Source organism: Echinops telfairi, unplaced genomic scaffold (assembly GCF_000313985.2).
Source record: "Echinops telfairi isolate 266 unplaced genomic scaffold, ASM31398v2 ScPeMD7_1;HRSCAF=3_0, whole genome shotgun sequence".
Lineage (NCBI taxonomy): Eukaryota > Metazoa > Chordata > Mammalia > Afrosoricida > Tenrecidae > Echinops > Echinops telfairi.
Window position 1 is genome coordinate 73,706,027 of NW_022103896.1, and position 20,532 is coordinate 73,726,558.

The window sequence follows — 20,532 nt, forward strand, 5'->3', positions numbered from 1 at the left end:
CAGCGCATGGGTCGTTTTCTTGCTACAGCTTTCTATTTCTTGTTCATCAGCTCCTGCAGCTACAGGAGTAAGGAGAAGACTTCAGTTTACATCCGACCCATGGACTTGAACCTGACTGAACCAACCCACTTCTGCAGCTGTGTGAGCCATTTCTTGAGAGAAATACCATTTTGTATACATCCACATGCGAATGTCACTGGTTTTGCTTCTTTACCCAGTCTAACTCATCAATGGAAGCTGACATTCTTACAACGAATGAAAAACAGAAGGCACATTCAAATCCTCGGGAGAGTCATCTTGTTTGCCTGTGCTTTCTGCCCACTAGAGTCAGAGGGAACTTGTCACATGTTTCCTTTTAAGACTGGGCCCCAGTTGGAGCTACTTTTTCTACCCACTGCCCATCTGCCTGCTCTGAAGGCGACTGGAGGCCTGGGTGGGGTGGGTAGCTTTGCCATCGAGCACGCTCAAGTCAGAACCGAAATATTTGATTGGACTCGGTCCCAACTGAGGCGATTTTAATACCCTAAATGTCCCGGAACGCTGGCATGAGAAGACTCCAGTCTGGATCGTTCCCGGGCGACTAGACTTGGCCTCCTTCAGCAAGTAGCTGCAACATGAGTCATGGAGGCTGACTGGGGAGAGGCTGACCAGGAGGTGGTAACTGAAGAGGAAAGCTGGGTCTTCCTCCTGCTGAGGAAGGGTGAGAGGTCAGCAGGCTGGTGGCCAGTGGACCCCCGGGGGGAATTGTCGTAGTAGGGACTGAGGGATTGGCAGGAGGAGGGGAAGTCCAGACAAGGCAGGTAGGACCAGGCCAGCCCCGTCGGAAATGACCATTGGTATTGACTGCTGGGCAGGGCTTGTGATATCAAAAGCAGACATCATCTTAGAACGGAAAGAACACAGTAGGTTCTTTCTTCTGTTGCCTCTCATTTCGGCACAAGATCAGTGAGGCCCAGATACCCAATTCTTTCCCGTTGTGGAACCTCTTCTTCTCATTCAGTGAGTGAGCCTCCAGCACTCCCTAGTGGTGGTTTCTTAAAGTAATAGACAAAACACAGTTTATTTTATTTGAATGGACAAAAAAAGAGAAAGTTCTATATAAGGCAAATACTTCACCATAAAATATTGAAATTAAAAATAAATAAATTGGTTTCATCCTACACAAGTCTTCAGCTGCCACGTACAAGTAGAGGACATCAGATATAAATTAAATAAGATGAAGTAGTCTTAGCAGACTCTGATGGATCGGTTCCACATGTTTGCTCCCTGGCTGTGTTCTAGAACCCAAGGTCTAGACTCTAAAAGGCAGTTGAATAGTCCATTGGGACGAGTTCCTCTTCAGAATAGCAATTGGTACCTAGGTCTTCAAATACACTTGGAGGAGAAGATTATGTGTTGAGATTTAAAGCAATGTTTAGAGAGTAGAGATTTGCAAGTTAAAAACCCAGGAGTCCAGACCTTTTGCGGTTCAACTGGGACAAAGAAGTAGGTAAGGTAGAGGGCAAAAGCAAAACACAGCCACAGAGCAGCAGTCAGGTGGATTACAGTTGAGTCAGAGATCTGGAATATGATGAAACATGGCCATTTCCAACAGGGCCCGAGGCTAAATTAAACCGCAAATCTTCATTACATGGGTTGGATTAATGTTAACAACATTGCTCACCCTTGAATTTGGAAATTAGCCTCCAGAGACAGAGTTTAAGCCAGAGATGGTAAATAAACCAGGCAAACTCCACTGTCCCTGTCCATAGCAGTCAGTACTAATTGATTGCTGCACTCTTTTATCTCAGATTCCATCTGAACATGCCACTCCAGGCAGCTTCTACCAATCAAGTGCGCTTAGCATGAGATGGGTTACCTAACCATGGTCCTTCTCTACATTCTGAACTATTTTGTGTGCAGGAGTAGATATAACACAGGCTTTGTAGCCTGACATCTATATGCCCTCAGACTAATCATTTAACCTCTTTGGTTAAGTTTATCCCATGGGCGAGGCCACCTAACTCTGAGTTGTTAGAAAAATTAGGGTGAAGTATGGGAATTGCCAAGTAAGATGGCTGGCTCAAGATAGGCATTCAATAAACAGTAATCACAATGATGACTATCAGCATTATAAAGTCATTTAAAAACACTGACTTGACAACGGAGTTGGTGATGAGGTTTCCATAGAAAGAAGGAAAGTACAGTTATAAGGTTGAGCCATATGATACTGAGTTGTTTTGACCTACACTTACTTGTTCCACATCAGAGCATTCCCTTCACATTCCCTAGAGATATTCAAGAGTATTTCTTGTGCCACTCAATTGCAAAAGCATCCTTAAGTAAGCTAATAGAATAAGCAAAGCAAGGAGTTAGCTGGAGATGAAGTTGAAGACCTGCTGTCTACTTCTACGACACAACCTCGGACTGCCTCAGTGGGCCCTGGCGTAGCCTGGAACTGACGATGCTTTCTCCAACAGCAGTTCAGTGAAGCTAAGCAGAGATGCTGAATGGGAAAGCACTTCCCAAAATTAAAATCATGATTTCAAAGCCAGGCATTATTATTTCCACTCAGCTATGTCACTTGAGAAAACATGAGCTCTCACCATTGAACGTTTCACCCTATTGTCCTATAGAAACATGACACATAGAAGAACAGATTGCATGCAGTCATGCCCAAACAGCATCAAACCCAATCTTGATGACAGAGTCTAGTGGGTATGAGAAGTACTAAGTCCATAGGCAGTGCTTTGCCATAAAAAATAGTACTTCAGGAAGCTGAAATAAATATAATGACAGGGAGAGTAAGAACCACTGTAGTCAAGAGTGCCTCAGACATCAAGCTCTTAGATTAAGTCAGAAATCACACATAGAGAACAAATAAGGAAGACAGAAGAATTTCCTCCTGCCTTCCTTAAACGCCTTTAAAATAACGCAGGCAGGTTTAGATTACAGTATAGCTAGAGACAGGAATACGAACTTTAGGATCAATAGTTTTAGAAATTCTAAGAAGGAATGGTTTCATTTGCCTTCAAGGGATGTTTTTGTTTGTTGTTGTTGTTTTTACCCTGTGCCCTAAGCCAGGGCAATTGGTTAGCAAGGGACAATAATGATCCCACCAGACACCAGCAACAGAGAACAAGGCTCAGTCTCAATCCTCAAGCCCCCAACCCCCATCCAGTGAGCTAAAGGTGAAGGTCACCTTTAGTCAGCCTCAAAGGCACTGTTGGTGGCTCCCACATATTCTGATTTTTTTGTGTGCCTCATCCACATTTTCCGGAGGATGCTGGGCACACCACAGGAAGCACCTCCTGTCAGTGGTCGGGAAGCTTCTGCCCCTTGGGGGAGGGCTGGATACTCTTCAGCCATCTTCTTGAGGTGTCTGGAGCTAAAGAAACCAGGGGTGGAAAGAATAGCAGTAACTCCATTGAGTCGGAGTTTTCATCGTTCACCCTGGAGAAGAGTAGCCTAAGCCCCCTGCTCCTCTGTTAGCACATCTCTGTGCTAGCCTGGCTCTGTGTGGTTGGAGGGTTACTGCTGGGATTCCCATAGGAATGATTCCCCCAAGGTGAGCATCACGAGGGGTGAGGCAGCAGGGCCCAAGGACTCTGGCCCAGAGGGCCTCAAATTCTCCTCTTCGTCCACGCTCTGGTCTGCTCTCTCAGAGGCTTTTAGCAGTGAGCTTGGAGCTTGAGCTTGGGGCTTCTCCAAACAGACACTAAGTACCCACTAAGCAATAACTCCTTTATCCCTTCTCCTTGCCCTGTCTCTATAGCCAAACTCAAGCTCCAAGCTCACTGCCACTGAGTCGATTCTGACTCCCAGCGAGACTACAGGACAGGGTCCAACTATCCCAGTGGGTTTCCAATATATGACAACTCTTCACTGGAGGAGAAAGCCTCATTTTCCTCCTACAGGGTGATTGGTGGTCTTGAATGGCTGAACTTGCCATTAGCAAGCCATAACCCACCACACCACCCACACCACCCAATTAAGCAAAAAATGCTCTCAAGTGAGACTTGTTTAAGACTCAAGAAGCTGGCATTAATGGAGTGGAAGCTATCGCCCACACTTCAGCTTAGTTCTAGGGAAATGTCGACCAGGTGTGACAGCCAGCCAGATTGTTGCCCTCATGAGAAGATCACTTAAAGCTGGCTTGGCTTTTGCTGGAACATCTTGGCTCCCTGGCCACCTGTGCCTCTTTTTAAAAGCCACGCCAGCTTTAAATGAGGCTCAGTACTTACCCCTTCATCATCCCAGTCCCTTTGTCCAAGCCTGTGGCTGCCGCCTCCACTGTGACTGGGGCATTCACTGAAATCCGGGGAACCAGAGGGATCTACATGGGAAGGAGAGGAAAGGACGGTAAGGATGTCCCCATGTCCCCACCTCTGGCCCTCATTTGAAAGAGGGATGGCTAGTTGAAGTATAAGGAGTCTGAAGCAATAGTGTGCTCCCCTGAAGCCCTTCTGATAGCAGATTGCTGGATCCCACCCCAATCCCGGATTCCTCAGGTCTCAAGTGGGGCCTGATATTTTGCATGTCTAGCAAGCGCCCTGGAGTTTCTGACATTATGTGGTAGAAGCCCCACTTGGAGAATCACTAACCTAGAGAAATAGCAAACATAGTCTTACCTGTGCACTCCGGCCCCTCTCCCCACTCCACCTTGTGTCTCCAGTTCCTTCTCACACTCTACAGAGTCTTGGCAGGAACACCCTCCTCTCCATTCCCACTGAGGCAACCTTCAAGGTTGGACCCACAACATACCCCATGCCAGTGGTCACCTGGCACCCTGCAGTGGCCTCCTCACTCTGCAGGGAGTTTCAGCCAGCTCGGCACCTTGCTCTCCAAGGCTTGTCCAAAGCGCCCTCCACCCCTGCTGCACCTCAGGCCTTGTCCACACCAGTTAGGGCCCGCCATTTGTTTCTCTTCCCTGCCCTCCCCAACTCCCCATGCCACCACACCCTTGTGCCTCTAAGTCAATTTTGCATCTTTTAGTGCTGGTCCTTGACAGTCTGGGTGGAGGCCCCATGTTTTCCTGCCCTGGCTGGTGACTCAAGGGGGGTTTTCCTCTGTCCTTGAGGTCCCCACAGCACTTAGTGTCTGTGTGACACATGCTGGCGTCCCATCTATGGCACCTGTGTGCGGGTCTAGAATTGCTCCTTAGGTATGTCCCGTCTCTCCTTTTCCAGAAAGATTGCGTGACCCCCTTGGTGGCCCCTCTCAGACCTTCCCACTCACTGCCATCGAGTCGCGGCTGACTGAGAGCCATCTTTTAATACAGGGTCGAGCTGTCTTATAAGTGAGTTTCCGAGAGGGTCATTCCAGAGGGGACCAGGAAGCCCTGTTGTTCTCCTGCAGAGCGGCTGATGGTTTTGGATGGCTGACTGCAAGGTCAGCACCACACCAGGGGTCCTTGGCTCTTCCAGAGGAGGAGGTAAGTGGTCAAGCCACCTGTACTAAATTAGCCACTGCTTGAGGGGCTGACCAGTCCAGAGGTCAGTGGAAAACTCTGTACATTGGATTCTGTGCCTCTCTCCAAGCCCCATCGGATGCTTAAAGGCACCACATGCCTGGAATTTCTGAGGACTCTCAAGCCCCCTCCTCCCCGCCCCCCCTCCCTTCCTGAGCTGGCCCACCTTGTGTGTGCAGTTACTGTTCACCTTGCGGCCTCTGCCTGAGAGAGCCCAGGTCGGCTCCTTCATGCTGGAGAGAGGGTACTTGTCCCCCACTCCCTCCCCCTCGTTCCCGAGTTCAGCCATGTTTGTGCCATTCACTGTCAACTCAGACGTCAGGCCCTCTCATGATAGCTTATGGCAACCTCCGGACCCAGGCGTGCGGCAGGTCCAGAAGGATGGGGACCGGCCAGTCTCTTCATCTCACCATTACGATTGCCTTTCTCTAGCAATGTCCCCGGCAACACCCAGCCCACCCCGTTTGCTCTGGCCTTCCAGTTGTGGCCACCTTGCTGCCAAGGACACGGTCTGAGCTTGTCCAAGTGTTTTTGGGGCCAGGAACCTCATTGCTTCTTGTCACTTGGGTATTCCTCTGAGCCTCCCGAAGGCAGCTGCTTGGCCTGACACAGCCTGATGACCCTTCCCAGTGCCACCGCCCAGCCTCTCAGTTGTCCCTGAGTATAAGATTAGAGTGGTGGGCTCCCTGGCAGAATGGCGTGCCCTCCCCATAGTCACTGTGTGATTGTCCTAGCACAGTGATGACCTGCTTGGAGTCCCCACATTAACTTTCCAGCCCCCTCACCCTGCACCCCCTAAGGAAACTGTCTCCCTCTCGGCCCAGTGTGCTGATTGAGGAGGATAAGACTCTTGTCCAGGTGGTCTCACCGGTCTCTCTGAGTTATGCCATTTTATGACTCTGTATCTCTTGAGAACTGATGTTCAAACTGCCCACGAGTTCCTAGGATGCCCAGCTGCCTCTGCCTCAGCCAGAATCCTGACATCAACTGCCGCCAACCACCTGCTGGGCCACAGGCACCCCAGACGCAGTGCTGGAGCTGAGGGGTCTGCACGGTGCTTTGGCTTCTTCCTCTCCTCATGCCTGCTCCCCTCTCCACCACTATGGTGCTCTCTCATGTCTGTTCTGTGCCCCGAGCTCCACCGAGGTCTTGGTGGTCCGGCGGTAGCGTTGTTCTTCCTTTCTATGAGGGAGAGCTGGTTCCACGCACCACGTGCATCACCAGTGCCCATCTGTCCGGGGTGCCTTTTGTGTTTTCATGAGCTGAACACGTGTTAGGGGAACTCCCAGAGCCAGGCAGACTAGGGAGAAAGGCCTGGTGATTGACTTCTAGAAAATCACCAAGAAACACCCTCTGGATGACAATGGGACGTGGTCCGAGCCCCAGCTGGGCAGGAGCCCGCTTGATGGCCGTTAACAACAATCCCCAACTCCCGCCACCTTCTGGAGAGCCTGACCCGAGCAGAGGGCCTCAAAAGACCTTTTCTCCCCTGACGCTTATAGCTGAACCTGGGGATTCCTTAAGCATTTCCACCAGGCAGGGGCCTGACCTGGTAACCATATTTCTTTTTTTTCCCATTTATGAGATGCCCATGGGGTAATGCTTTCTTTTTGTCTGACCAAGAGCTGCATTTCAGGCAGAATCAATAGAAGCAACTAGTGAGGGCCACAAGAACACAACACGGGATCCCCCAGCTAAGCTTTTCTCATAAACCTGGAACAAAAGACAATGAATCCACATGGTTGGCACAGTGAAACCAGGCACGGCGAGGTAATCGCCACGCGGAATCAGCGATAGCTTCCACTTACCAAAGATTTCCCATATGCTCGGTTCCCACACAAATTGGATGACTTGGCGTCAGAAAGCCGAGCTGCAAAGTTGAACAGAGGAGACGATGACTCAGAAACTGCGTGTTCTGCCTCCCCTGGGTTTCGGCATCAATTACCCCCATCACCAGTCAGCTACAAACGGTATTACTGAAGCGCTTTGTGCTACGCAATCAAACCAGGGAGTGGGGCCAGGCAATGGAAGGAGTGCTGGATGGCGTGGCCCCGCCCCCTGACATTCTTTGGAGGGATGGAAAGAACCTGGAAATAAGATCTTACGAAACCCAGTGTGTGGACACCTCTGCCTCGTGCCTGCATAGCACGTGCGCTAAGAACATGCCCACCCTTCCTGAGGCTCCCATCACAAGGGACCACCAACAGTTAAACCTTTACAGGTGGGGTCTCCGCTGTCAGAGTGAGTGGAGAAGAACGGCCCACAGTGAGGACAGAGAAGGACTGGAGTCGATGGGGGAGGGGTGGGCTGCATCTGGGGAGAGCCTTCTTGACAATGCCTCTGTTCCCAAAGTCTCAGCAGCCTTTTGAGTCCATTTCAGCCCCGCAGCCTGCCGCTGCCAGGGAGGCCTTGGGAGTAGCTGGCCGTCAGTCGGTAGAGGAAGTGGGGCAGATGTTCCAGGCCTGGGCCCCTATCACATTGCAGCGCATAAAAGAAAAACACGCCCCCTCACAAAAACCACATCTCCCTTTCACTCCATTGAAAAGGACCAGCTGACCCAGACTAAGCCATACTCGGTGTCTTGGCAGGCTTAAGACCGGGATCTAGGGTTGCTCTGAGTTGGAAATGACCTGATGGCCGTAAGTTTGGAGTTTCCTGTGGGTCAGGCCCGCTGAGTACAAGGACATAGACATGATCCTGTTATAATAGCCCTAACAGGTAGCCACTGCCAACACGTCCGTTCTGATTCATAGTGACTACGGGACAGAGTAGAAGGAGTGGCTCCTTGGGGGTTTCCAGGACTGTCAATGTTTAGGAGAGCATGCAGCCTCTCTTTCTCCCGAGGAGTGGCTGGGGGTTTTCGACGGTTGATCTTGAGGTTAGAAAGTGAGTCTGATGCCTAGCCCACTATGCCATTGGGGCACCCACCATGATCCTTGTTCCTAGCTTCTAGACGTGGAAATCAAGGCTTTAGAGCTACGGGAACATTATGGTGAATCCAGGCAGAGACTGCATGGGTCCTCAAACTATGGCCCACGGGCCACATGTGGCCCGCTGAGAACATTTATCCGGCCCGCCGGGTGTTTTTCCCCCTTTTGTTTTTTTACTTCAAAATAAGATATGTGCAGTGTGTATAGGAATTTGTTCATAGTTTTTTTTAAAACCATAATCCAGACTTCCAATGGGTCTGAGGGACAGTGAACTGGCCCCCTGTTTAAAAAGTTTGAGGACCCCTGAAAGGGAATGGCGAATGACTTCTTTGGTGGGCTTCAGAAATGAGGGGCGCTTCATGAGGGTTTGGGGAGCGAGCAAGGAGCAACAAGCCCCCAAGGCTGAAGGATGACATAGCTTCTGGGGACCTGGTCAATGCAGGATGCCCTGGAGCTGAGAGCCAGGTGTAGGCTGCTACCCACAGGGACAAAAGTCTCCTGGGCCAGGTGCAGAGAGGGGGAGATGGGGAAATGTCCAAGACCTGATCCTGCCAGTGTCCAGTGTGTGAGAGGTAGGGTGGGAGATGGACAGGGGGCGAGCAGGGGAACATCCCAATACCTGGCTGGAAAGGGAAGAGAGGCTTGAACAAGTTGGTCCTGAGGCTGTCTTAATGAGGGGCTCAGCTGGTATGGGCGTGGCTCTCCCCATCTCCTCTCAGCCAGTCCTCATGGGCCCAGAAGGGGGACTGTCCTTTTTGGGGGTACCTGAGGCTCAGGTGCTGGCGACCTCATGGAGAGGTCTTCTCAGTGGGGTTGCCTGTCTTCCAAATCCACCCCATTCGGAGACTACCTGTGGGCATGTTTCTTCCCTGTGATAAGGTGAAGGCAATCATGTCCAGCAGCCACCTTCTAGAGCTCAGAAATCCTTCTTGCCCCCACCTGCAATCCCCAGAGACTGCTTCATGAGGTAGGTGTCCTCCTTTCTGATGGGACAGCAAGTCAGCCCGGAGCCTTCCCTGAGCAGAGAAACTACAATCTGGCTTCGGCTCAAAACCCTGCCAGTGCCTCCCACGCCCCCACCCCTCCCTCTCGCTTCCACCTTCTGGTCTCTCAGCTTAGAGGAGCTGAAGGAATTGAACCCTGCCCAGCGCCATTCATCCTATTTCTTAAACCCGTCGAGCACATTCCCTGCGTCACAGGACTCTAGTGTGTTGAGCATGGGTCCTGTTCTCTCCACGTTGCAGTGAGTTGTTCTTGACTTTCAGAATCAAGGGCAGGCTCGGGCAGTCCAGCTCTCCAGCACCCCGCTGGGAAGGAACGAAAGTGACCCTGCCCGTTAGAACGAGGAGAAGGCATCTTCCTTTGGGGGAAGAGCCAATAGCTTTGGGATGAACAGACCTGCGATTGAATCTGGACTCTGTTGTTCACGTGCAATTGCCCCCTGGAGGCGGTCAGACAGGGTTTAGGCTGCTGTTGGATCCAAGGAGTCGGTGCGGACTCATAGCAACCCTGTGTGCCAGGGAAGGAAACACCGCCCAGGCCCGTGCCAGCCTCGCAGTTGTCCCTAGAGGCTCTGTTGTTTCATTCTGTGAATTTTTGGGTGCAGAGGGGAGGAGGAGAAGTGACAGTGGAGCAGTGATTCTCGACCGTTAGCAGAAGCGCCTGGTGGTGGTGACTGTTGTCAGGTGACCTTGAACCTATTCCGACTCCTGGTGGCCCTGGGTACTGCAGTGTGGAACTTCTCCATCGGACTTTGGTGGCTGCAGTCTGATTGGAAGCAGTCACCAGGGCTTTTCTTGTGGTGGGCTAGCAGCCCATCCATCAGTGCAAATGGTTCGAGCCACCCAGGGCCTTATGAGGCACTCGGAGGGCTCATTCAAACACGGACTTCTGAACTCATAGGGGCAGAACTCAAAATGTGCATTAACAAGCACTTCCTCAGGGACGCTGCTTCTGCTACCCAGGGGGCTGCACACTGGGGACGCCCACTTTAGCTGCTCTCTAGATCTCCGCTGATCCTCACGAGTGATCTTGTCAGATACATAAAATCTCAGCCTCCCACCCCCAGTCCTACTACATTAACATCTGCCCTTATGTAAGAATCCCAGGTGATCCTTTAGCACATTCGAGTTTGAGAAGCATGGCTCTACATTTCCGTGGTTATGATTTTATAGTGAAGAAGAATATTCTCTCTTTTCCTCTTTGTATATGCGCACACCCACCACCTATATATAGACACCGAGAAAAACTTGTCTCCTCTTAATTTGCATGTGACAGATTGTGGTTTTCCTAATTCGTTCACTCGCCATGCACACATGTATATGTAGCAGCTTCACAAGAGCATGTGGCTGGGTTTAGCGTTCTTCTAAGTAAGATGGGAAGGATAGGATCAAAGAAGCCATCGAGGGCTAGTCCGGCATCTGGCCAATGGCAAAGCGAGCGAGAAAAGGAGATCATGAACCAATAGACGCACACCCAGTTGGGGCTTCGTTCCTGTAACACGTGACCCTCATTGTCAACCACCTGAAGGCTTTGAGACATCCCAGGTTCCCTATGGTGCAATGTTGGAATTAAAATATAGATAACGTTTAAGTTCAGGGGCATAGCAGAAAGACCGAGACCAGCAGCTAAAGGCAAAATGCCACCGTAGGCTTTGGTGGCAGAGGTGCACGTTCCTATGTTAACTGAGACGGAAGTGTGACAGTTTTGGCGGCATGCCTCTAATGTTTTCGTTCTTTAAAACAGAGTCCCACCTCGATTCTATTTATAGATTGCTGAAATAGCCTGCCACTCAACTTTGACGTGGACAAGATTTTAGAATGACAGTTTTTGAAGAGGGAGTCCCTGGGGGTGGGGTGTCGACACTCTGGGGGGTGAGTCCCAGTCTCAGGCACCTGGCAGTAAATGCTGGTGACCGGTCCTGGAAAAGCACCCACAGAACACTGTGGCACACCCCTCTCCTGGACGCAGGTGAGGCTGCCAGAAGCTGAACTTGGCGCCAGGGGAACGGGCTTACTGGTGGTATAATTACATCTCTCCCCTCCTCCCTTTTCTCACCAAGGAATAACTCAATCTTCCTTCTTTCGTAGTTCCTGCCTACACGAAACCTACAGGAGGTTTTCCCTCCTCAAGCACATGATTGCCACCTCCGATGGGATACAGCGCAGCTTCCTGGGACACAATAGGAGGGCAGTGAAGAAATAGCTGTACTTGTTGTGCCAGGATTGAGCTGCAGTGCGGCGTGCAGGTGAAAGGTGTCTCCTGGTGCTACTACAGGTGAGACCCAGAGCAGGCACGTTTACAGCATTTACTTGGGAAAGGCATCATCCCCACACCGTAGGTGCTCTAAGGAGGGCAAGTCCTGCCAGGGACAGCGCTTTCTCAGAAGTGTAATTGGTTATGGTTGCTCCCCACCCTCCAGGGAGTTTCCCGGAACTCCAAACCAGAAACTCACTGTTATTGAGTCAATTCTGATTCATAGTGGCCCCATAGGACGGGATAGAACTGCTTTGTGGGTTTCTGAGAGGGTAACTCTTCATGGGAGTAGAAAGCCTCCTTTTCCCACCTCCGAGTGGCTGGTGGTTTTGAACTGCTGACCTTGTGGTTAGCCACTGGGACTAACTTACCAGGTCGGACAGGGGTTTTGGCGGGATGGGGTCCTTGCTGCCGCGCATTCTGAAGCCGGCCAAACCTGCAGGCCTCACTGTCTCGGCCGTGGAGGCGGTCACTGCGATGTGGCAGCAGCTCCAGGGGCCGGGATGCGTAGAGGTCTGACTCAATTACTACCTGTAAGGAGGAAAGGGACAGTCTGACCTACTGATCCCCTTGAACCTCCGGGCTGGAGGCCAAGGTCCAGCACCAAAGCTCTGTAGATGGACTCGTGTTGACAATGTCTTTTTGTTTTTAAAATCATTTTATTGGGGGCTCTTACAGCTCTTATCATCATTCATCCATCCACCCATCCACCCATCCACCCATCCATCCATCCACCCATCCACCCATCCATCCATCCATCCATCCATCCATCCATCCATCCATCCATCGTGTCAAGCACATTTGTACATATGTTGCCATCATCATTTTCAAAACATTTTCTTTCTACTTGAGCCCTTGGTATCAGTTCCTCATTTCCCCCCCTCGCTCCCCTATCCTCTCTCCCTCATGAACCCTTGATAATTTATAAATTATTATTTTTTCATGTCTTACACTGACTGATGTCTCCCTTCACCCACTTTTCTGTTGTCCGTCCCCCAAGGAGGAGGGGGTTATATGTAGATTTTTGTGATTGGTTCCCCCATTCTCCCCCCACCTTCCTCTTCCCCTCCTGGTATTGCTACTCTCATTATTGGTCCTGAGGGGTCTATCTGTCCTAGACTCCCTGCGTTTCCACGTTGACAATGTCTTGCTGTGCTTTGTCTATCGAATGCCCGGGGAAGTCGGAAACTTGTGTAGAGAACCGCTCATCCACACATAATGCTTTTAAGTTTTACTTCAGACTGTCTGCCAGTGGCTGCCAGCACATGGAAAGGTTCTCAACAGGAGTCTCTTCACAAAGTCAGGGCTCGGAGTCACCAGCCCCAAACTGGGCAGGTCACTTTCCTGATGGCCCCACACGTGGCTTAGACAACAGGATGGCCTCCTGGAAGTGAGGAATTCAAGGTCTTACCGTCTTTGTAGGCAAGTGGAAGCCTTTCTTCTCAGATGGAAGCTTTGTGGAGGCTTTGGCTAGTCACCCTGGGAGAGGACTTGGGTCCAAAGGATTCCCAGATCGCACAGACGTCAGGGAAACCGAGCAGGCATGCTCCCTGTAGCTCACACTCCACTTCTTCCCTGTACCCGTGTCTCCGGGGCGGGGAGATGAGTCCCACGCCCAGTGTGATTTGGTGGAAACCGCCAAGTGCTATGTGGTACAGGCGCTGTTCTGGGTTCCTGTCTTGCCAAAGGGTCTTTTGAAGTCCTAACACCTGGGAATGTGACCTTGTGTGGAAAGAGGGTCCTTGACCTTGTGTGGAAAGGGGTTCATAGGAGGTCATGCTGCAGGAGGGTGGCTCCTAATGGTAGGAAACCAGAGTGCTCATCAAAAGAGAAAAGATGCCAAGAGGCAGAGAGAGCAATGCCCATGCGAAGTGCCATCGGCACCAGAGATGGGACTCAGCCAGCTCGCACTCCTTTGACGGCACCGTTTGTTGAGTTCGGAGAACCAGTGGTTCAAATGGCGCTTGTCATCCGAGTTCTCTCCAAGGTGAGCAGCTGGTCAGCCACCCCATGTGGAAATTCCAAATTTGCATTCCTTACTCTTTTTAAAATGTTCATCTGCACAAGAGTGTATTCTTAGCACCCTTGGTAGGATTTATTTTATCCATATTTATTATTTCTGTAAACAAACATGTTTATGTAAAGAGAAAAAGTGCCCAGCAGCCTGAGGGCGGCACATTGTCATTCATTTCATCTTTGTGTTCTACTCCAAATTCCCACAAGATGTTTCTGGTGAATGATGCCATTCCTAAAAGTGTTCAAAGATCTAAACCTGTTACCAGAACAATTTCCGTAAGCTCAGCAGAAGCGGAAGGGTTTATTTCAAAGATGCACATAGTATGTTCAGATAAGTTGTCTGTTTCTAATAGGTCAAACACAGTGACTATCGTCTAGTTGCCTACCTCTAAAGCAGGGGTTCTCACCTTCCTAAAGCCGCAACCCTTTCATACAGTTCCTCATGTTGTGGTGACCCCCAGCCATAAAATTATTTTCATTGCTGCTTCATCACTGTCATTTTACTACTGTTATGAATTGGGCGACCCCTGTGAAAAGGTCGTTTTACTCTCAAAGGGGTCGCGACCCATAGGTTGAGAACCGCTGCAAAAGAATGGGATCCTACTTCTACAGTGAAAAGATGGCTAAGGATACATCTGAGCCAGTGATGCTTGTTTAAAAGTGAAGAATATTGCAAATGAAGATACCGATCAAGAAACAACATGGAAATATCTCAAATAATAGTTTTATGGTTTATTTGTGAGGTTATTATTTAATATTTTAAAATGGTTTCTTATAATATAATCTAGTTTTGTGTACCTCTTTTAGTGTTCTGATTCAAATATTAACTGTATGAAATAATAAGCTACCTTTTGGAATATTGTTTTCTATATTTAAGTGGCCATTACAACAGTGAATCAGTCGCTCAGTTATCTGGGCCCTATCACTGATATTCGCCTCCAGGCATGCCAGTTGTCATCAGAAGCGGGGAGACAGGCTCCCAGATCCCTCAGAGGCATGAACACAGCACAGCCAGCACCCCCGTTTGGGCTTCTTAGCTTCCCGAGCTATAATGCAATCAATTCATTCTCTTATCAATCTCCTGATTTGTGGCATTTTGTTATGACTGTTCTAGGAAATGAGTCCAGGTCAATTCTGAAGGATACATTTTAGATGTTTCAGTTCCAGTTGCCTAAACTAAGGGGAAAGATCACTTTGGACAGGACCCACCAAAAAGGACCTTAAAATTATGATTCAAAACACTTAAATCATTGAAATAATGTAAATGTAAAAATTTGAGACCAGTAATACTGGCCACTTTATCTTAATGCAGAGAGTCTTAGCAGGCTTTGGCTCGTGGCCTGCGTGTTTTTATTCATACCCTGGACACTGGACTCATTCATTTGAATGTTTGCTCTGGGAAGATCGTTAGAATGTCCGGTTGTACACTGCAGGTTCGCTCAGGTTTGCAATTGCCAGACCCTTGTGTGCTTGCTCTGTGCACAGGGATCTGAGGAGAACATGATCTGCCTCATCCTGGGAACATGGAGGGTCCTTCTGTGAGGGCGAGGGCCCCTTCTTATCCCTTCCAGTCCAGCTCTGCCCAGGTCTCCCTCCGTTGTCCACCTACAACAATTGTATTGCTTTTGGAAGACGCTGAAGCAAAAACGATGGAATTTTGTTTATGTGAGTAGGGTAGGATCTCAGCCTAGTGCGGAAAGGGTAGATCTTTCATAACCATCACTGGAAGGAATGCCAAGCCATGGGAGAAAATGAATCGTTCTCCTTACATCTCACCCCAAAATGAACACTGGACGGACCAAAGACATGTTAAAAACAAAACAAAGCAGAACCCCACTAGAATAGAATGCTCCATATGCTGCCACCCCACAGAGCCTGGCTTATCGTGACCTTATAGAGGTTTCTGAGGCTGTAAATCTTTACTGCAGCAGGTGCCTTCTCTGTCTCCCGTGGCTGGTGGGTTTGAACCCCCAACCTTCCATTTGGTTACCAAAGCTTACCCCACAGGGCCACCAGGACTACTTGATACTAGAATACAAAGTTTCTCAATGTAAGGGGGAATGACCCCCACATACATGAAATGCTTACAAATCAATAACGATGAAGACAAAGGAGAAACAAGAAAACTGGGTCCAAAAACACGAACAGGTCATTGATAGTAGAAATACAAATAGCCAACATAAAAAGTTGCTCATCAATGGAATTCAATCAATGAAAATTCAATCAATAACCTTTCTTCTATTTCATTGTCAGTATTAAGACTCCGTTTGGAGCCAGGGAGATCAGAGTCCAAACCCCAGTTGTGGCACTTTGTGGTTCTGTAGAAAGGGGAGAGTCCTTCTTCCTCTTTGCTGCCCTGGGCACAGCGGACGCCTAAGAGTAAGTGGGTTGGAGGAGCACAGCTCGCTGGCTTCTTTGCATCACATATTTGCCTACAGCTTCAGAGAGCGGCCTCAGGTGGTTTCTGTGGCTCCATTTCCATGTCTCAAACAGAGTCAAATAAGAGAGGCTGTCACTCTGCTTCACGTTACAGCAACTATTACTTTGCTTAGAAAATGTATATCTGCCAAATCTAGTCTCATCTGAGTCAGGAAATGATGTCTTTCTGGACCCGTTTTAGGACCCAGATTCATTCATCTGTGCCTTTGGAGAATGCTAACCACCATTCAGGCATGCTTAGGAGTCATCATTAGGACCTGGGATTGAGCGTGGTGGTGGTGGTGGTGGTTGTGTGTGTGTGTGTGTGTGTGTGTGTGTGTGTGTGTGTGTGTGTGTGTGTGAGAGGGAGAGTGACAATACATGGTGAAAGGATAACAAAGGGTTTAATGCTGGGATTTTCCTTTCCTAGGTCAGCAAATTGAGCAGAGAGTGTTCTAGCACAGCAAGCTTCACTCCAGTAGCTTGGCGTTCCCCTGCTGGTCTCACACCGGAGATCAGTAGAACAGAATACAGGGACAAACACAAAAGCCCTAGTGTTCCAGCCACTGCTATCTCTGATTCTTGTGTCTGTCTATTTTCTAGACCTGGGGGCCGGTCAAAACAAAAGCAACAACCCTGTCATCATTGAGTAGAATGCACCCCTATGGGACAGAGCAGCACTGGCCCATCCGGTTTATGAGGCTGAAATATTTACTGAAGCACACTGCCACCTCTTTCCCCCTCAGAGGGCTTGTTGGGTTTAAAGCATTGACTTATTGGTTGGCAGCCTAGCACTTAGCCACTGTGCCACCAGGGCTCCTTAGGGAGTTAGAAAAAGACAGGCGAGAGCCCCGGGTGATGGAGAATCCATCTTGAGTTGAGCCTGGGAGAATCCCTAGAAATTGTCTAGTACAATTGTCTCCTTTTTCACATAAAGAAGCCTAGGCCAGGAGAGACTGGTGTCTGATAAGGGCAGAGAGCTCTACGAGGCAGAGCCAAGACTGAAAGAGTGGTCCTCTGATTCTCAAGTGAGCACTCTCGCTAATGCCCACAGAAGTGCCTATATCCAGTTAAGAATTTCAGGTGTTGATTTCTCAGTGTATTAAAAAAAACATAAGTCAGAGAAGTAGGGAAACCTCTGTTCCAAAAGATTAAAATCTGGGGAGACTACTACATTTGCAAACACATTCCTGTTTCCTTCCATGAGGCCCACTGTGTAGTATGAAAGGGGCTGGAACTACTGGTGAACTTGGCTCCATTTTGCTGCCAGGCTTAACTAACCCATACTTTTTTGCCTATGCTGACTCCCTGGAGCCACTCCTGTGATGTGGATGGGCACCAGGATGATTGGGCCAGAAACAACAACAACAACAACAACACAGCTGACAGGTCTAAAACAACAAAAGCAAAGCCACAAAGGCAGACTGGAGAGGCAGACTGTCCAGAGCAAGAACAGAGTGTGGCGGCAGCCTGGGTTCAGAAGAATAACTGAGGAGGAGGGAGGCTGGCGCTAGGAAGGAGATGCGCAGAGCCAGGAAACTGCCCTCCCTTAGGGTAGTCTAAGGGGTGGCACGAGATCCAAAAAAGAGAGTGAGGTTGACGAAAATTGTAGACATTGACACATTAGGGGGGTGGCAAAATGGAAAAGCTTTTCCTGCACAAAATAAACCAATCACAATGGGTTTCAAGCTGCCAAGTTGAAGAAGGCGAGAGGAGCTCGGGTGGAAGCAAGAAACCACTTGAAAGTAGACAAGACATTTGAGAGGCTTCTTTCGTCTCTGGGACTCACTTCCCATCTGTCAGATGCGGTGATCGGATCAAGAGACACTGCTCGTCTCCTCGTTTGAATGGTCTGTGTGGCTGGAACGGAGTTTTAGAAGCAGAGGATGAGTTCGGCTAAGTTGTTCGGGGAAAGAAGATGGCATTTCATCTTCAAATGCTGGAGTACATGGGACATTGTAGGAACCTATGCTTCATGTCTCCATGGCTTCGCGCCGCTTGTACATGGATGGATTCATGCCCATCAGCAACATGTGTGTCCTTTGCTTGGGTTCTAAATTCCTTGAGACAATTCTTCCCTAGGATCTCTTTTAAATCAGGAAAGAGCATAATGATTTCGTTGCTTATATAGTCATGTTTCGGTCTTTGTAAAGTCAGTAGAAATTTGGATAAAGAATGATTTGGACTTACTGAGGAGAGCATTGTCCAGGCAAACACTTAGAAGAGATAAATATTCCTAATTCTTAGATCTCCTTTGAGTCATGAAGGACATGTGGCTCTTTCAAATCTGGAGTGACACCCAACTTAAACCTTAGACGAAAAGTCCAAGGGATCTGCTGTGAAATATTCTGGACTCTAAGTGATTTACAAACAACTCCTTTCCTTCTTATTGTTGAGACAGCCTCACTCTTGCTCCTCAAAAGTTAGAGCATCTTCATTTTAGACTGTGGCCCTTAGTTCTCAAGGACCACGAGAAAGATAAGAATCAGAAAATTGAGTGGCGGCCGGCTCCGGCACGCCTTCCTCCTGCTAGCATCCTCTTTCACTGCTGCCACTGAACCGCCTGCCTCACCTCCCTCCAAATGGACCCCACCTGCTCCTTTGCCTCTGATGGCTCCTGTGTCTGCTCTGGCTCCTGCGAATGCAAAGACCGAAAATGCAAGTCCTGAAAAAAGAGCTGCTGCTCCGGCCACCCTGCAGGCTGTGCCAAGTGTGCAAAGGGCTGCATCTGCCAAGGGGCATCAGACAAGTGCAAGTGCTGTGCCTGGTGAGGGAGAGCCCAGATGTAAATAGAGCCATGTGGACAAAGCCAGAGTTTTCTTTTTTTCATTCAACCCTAAATGTTTCTTACAATTTTCCCCCTCCTATAAAATATATGAAAGATAATCATAAAAGTTGGTGACCAAAAAAAAAATCAACAGACAGACCTGGACCTATTCATAGGCTTCCCTCCCACCTTACCACCCATGTCTATCTATATAAAAGAAGCAGGATAAACAATCCTGAGGCGAAAACAACGGTACCGACAGTTCCAGTGGACATGGGAAAGGCGGAGTTGGGGGAAAGAGAGGGGGAAGGCAACAAACCCAGGGACAGGGGAACAACAAGTGATCTAAAATTGATGGTGAGGAGGGCATAGAATGCCTGATGGGGTTTGATCAAGTGCAATGTAGCTGAGAGGAATTACTATAAGCTGAATGAAGATCAAACATGAAAGTGGGGCAAGAGGAAAGTAAAAGGAAATAGAGGAAAGAACTAGGAGGCAAAGGACATTTATAGAGGTATAAATACAGGCATGTACATATGTAAAATATTTACATATAATGATAGGGACATAGATTTATATGTTAAGTATTAAGGTAGCAGACAGACATTAGGCCTCTGCTCAAGTACTTCCTCAATGTAAGAACACTTTGCTTTAATAATCTGGCATTCTGTGATACTCACTGAAGACAAAGTGGGTGCAAAGCAAATGTGAAGAAAGCTGATGGTGCTTGGCTATTAAAAGATATAGCGCCTGGGGTCTTAAAGGCTTGAAGTTAAACAAACAGCCATCTAGCAGGGAAGCAACGAAGCCCACATGGAAGAAGCACACCAGCCTGTGTGATCATGAGGTGTCAACAGGATTAGGTATCAGGCATCAGAAGACCCAAAACAAACAATCATATCAATGTGAATGGGGGAGGGGGTGGTGGAATGGAGACCCAAAGCCCATCTGTGGACAATTAGACATCCCCTTACAGAAGGGTCACAAGGCAGGGACAAGCCAGCCAGGGTGCAGTATAGCACTGATGAAACAACCTTTCTCTAGTTCTTCAATGCTTCATGACCCCAGTATCATGACCCCAGGTCTACCTTACAGATGTGGCTAGACCAGAGCATGTACACAGGTACAGATAAGAGCTCTCAACACACGGAATCCAGGACAATTCCCCATACACCTGCTACCCCACCCCCTAGGAACAGTAATGGGAGTAGTGATACCATGAGGGTAGGAAGAAGGTAGGGGGAGAAAGGGGGAATCAATCGCAATGATCGATATAACCCCCACCACCACCACCCAGGGTGATGAACAACAGAAACATGGGTGAAGGGAAACGGGATGGTATAGGATATGAAAATAATAATGCTTATCAAGGGTTCATGAGAGTGGGAAGGTGGTGGAGGAAAGAAAAAAATGAGGACCTGATACTACAGGCTCAAGTAGAAAGAAACTGTTTTGCAAAGGTTGTTGGCAATATCTGTACACATGTGCTTGACATAATCGATGTATGGATTGTTATAAAAGCTGTAAGAGCTCTCAATAAAATGCTTAAAATAAATAAACGATCATAATCTCTTGGCTCTTACCCAAGAGATTTTCTACCCCTTAAAATCTTTCACTGGCTAAACATATCGCTATTTTCAATAAGCCTTAATAAATCCTTGGTGAATGCTAGCTATGTTGCTAGTGGCTTCGTAGAT

At 48.8% G+C, this 20,532-nt stretch overlaps 1 protein-coding gene and 1 pseudogene across 1 annotated transcript in view; one reads left to right on the top strand and one right to left on the bottom strand.

Moving 5' to 3' along the window:
* Positions 1-1,035: 1,035 nt before the first annotated feature.
* Positions 1,036-20,532, bottom strand: part of VXN (vexin) — a 28,153-nt gene continuing 8,656 nt past the window's right edge. The window contains exons 3-6 of the mRNA XM_004697537.2: positions 12,006-12,165; positions 7,258-7,319; positions 4,224-4,315; positions 1,036-3,367 (exon numbers count right to left, since the gene is read on the bottom strand). Of these exons, the coding sequence (XP_004697594.1) occupies positions 3,184-3,367; positions 4,224-4,315; positions 7,258-7,319; positions 12,006-12,165 (498 nt within the window). The 3' untranslated portion in view covers positions 1,036-3,183. The remainder of the gene's footprint in view (positions 3,368-4,223; positions 4,316-7,257; positions 7,320-12,005; positions 12,166-20,532) is intronic.
* LOC105979254 lies at positions 18,651-18,839 on the top strand (annotated as a pseudogene).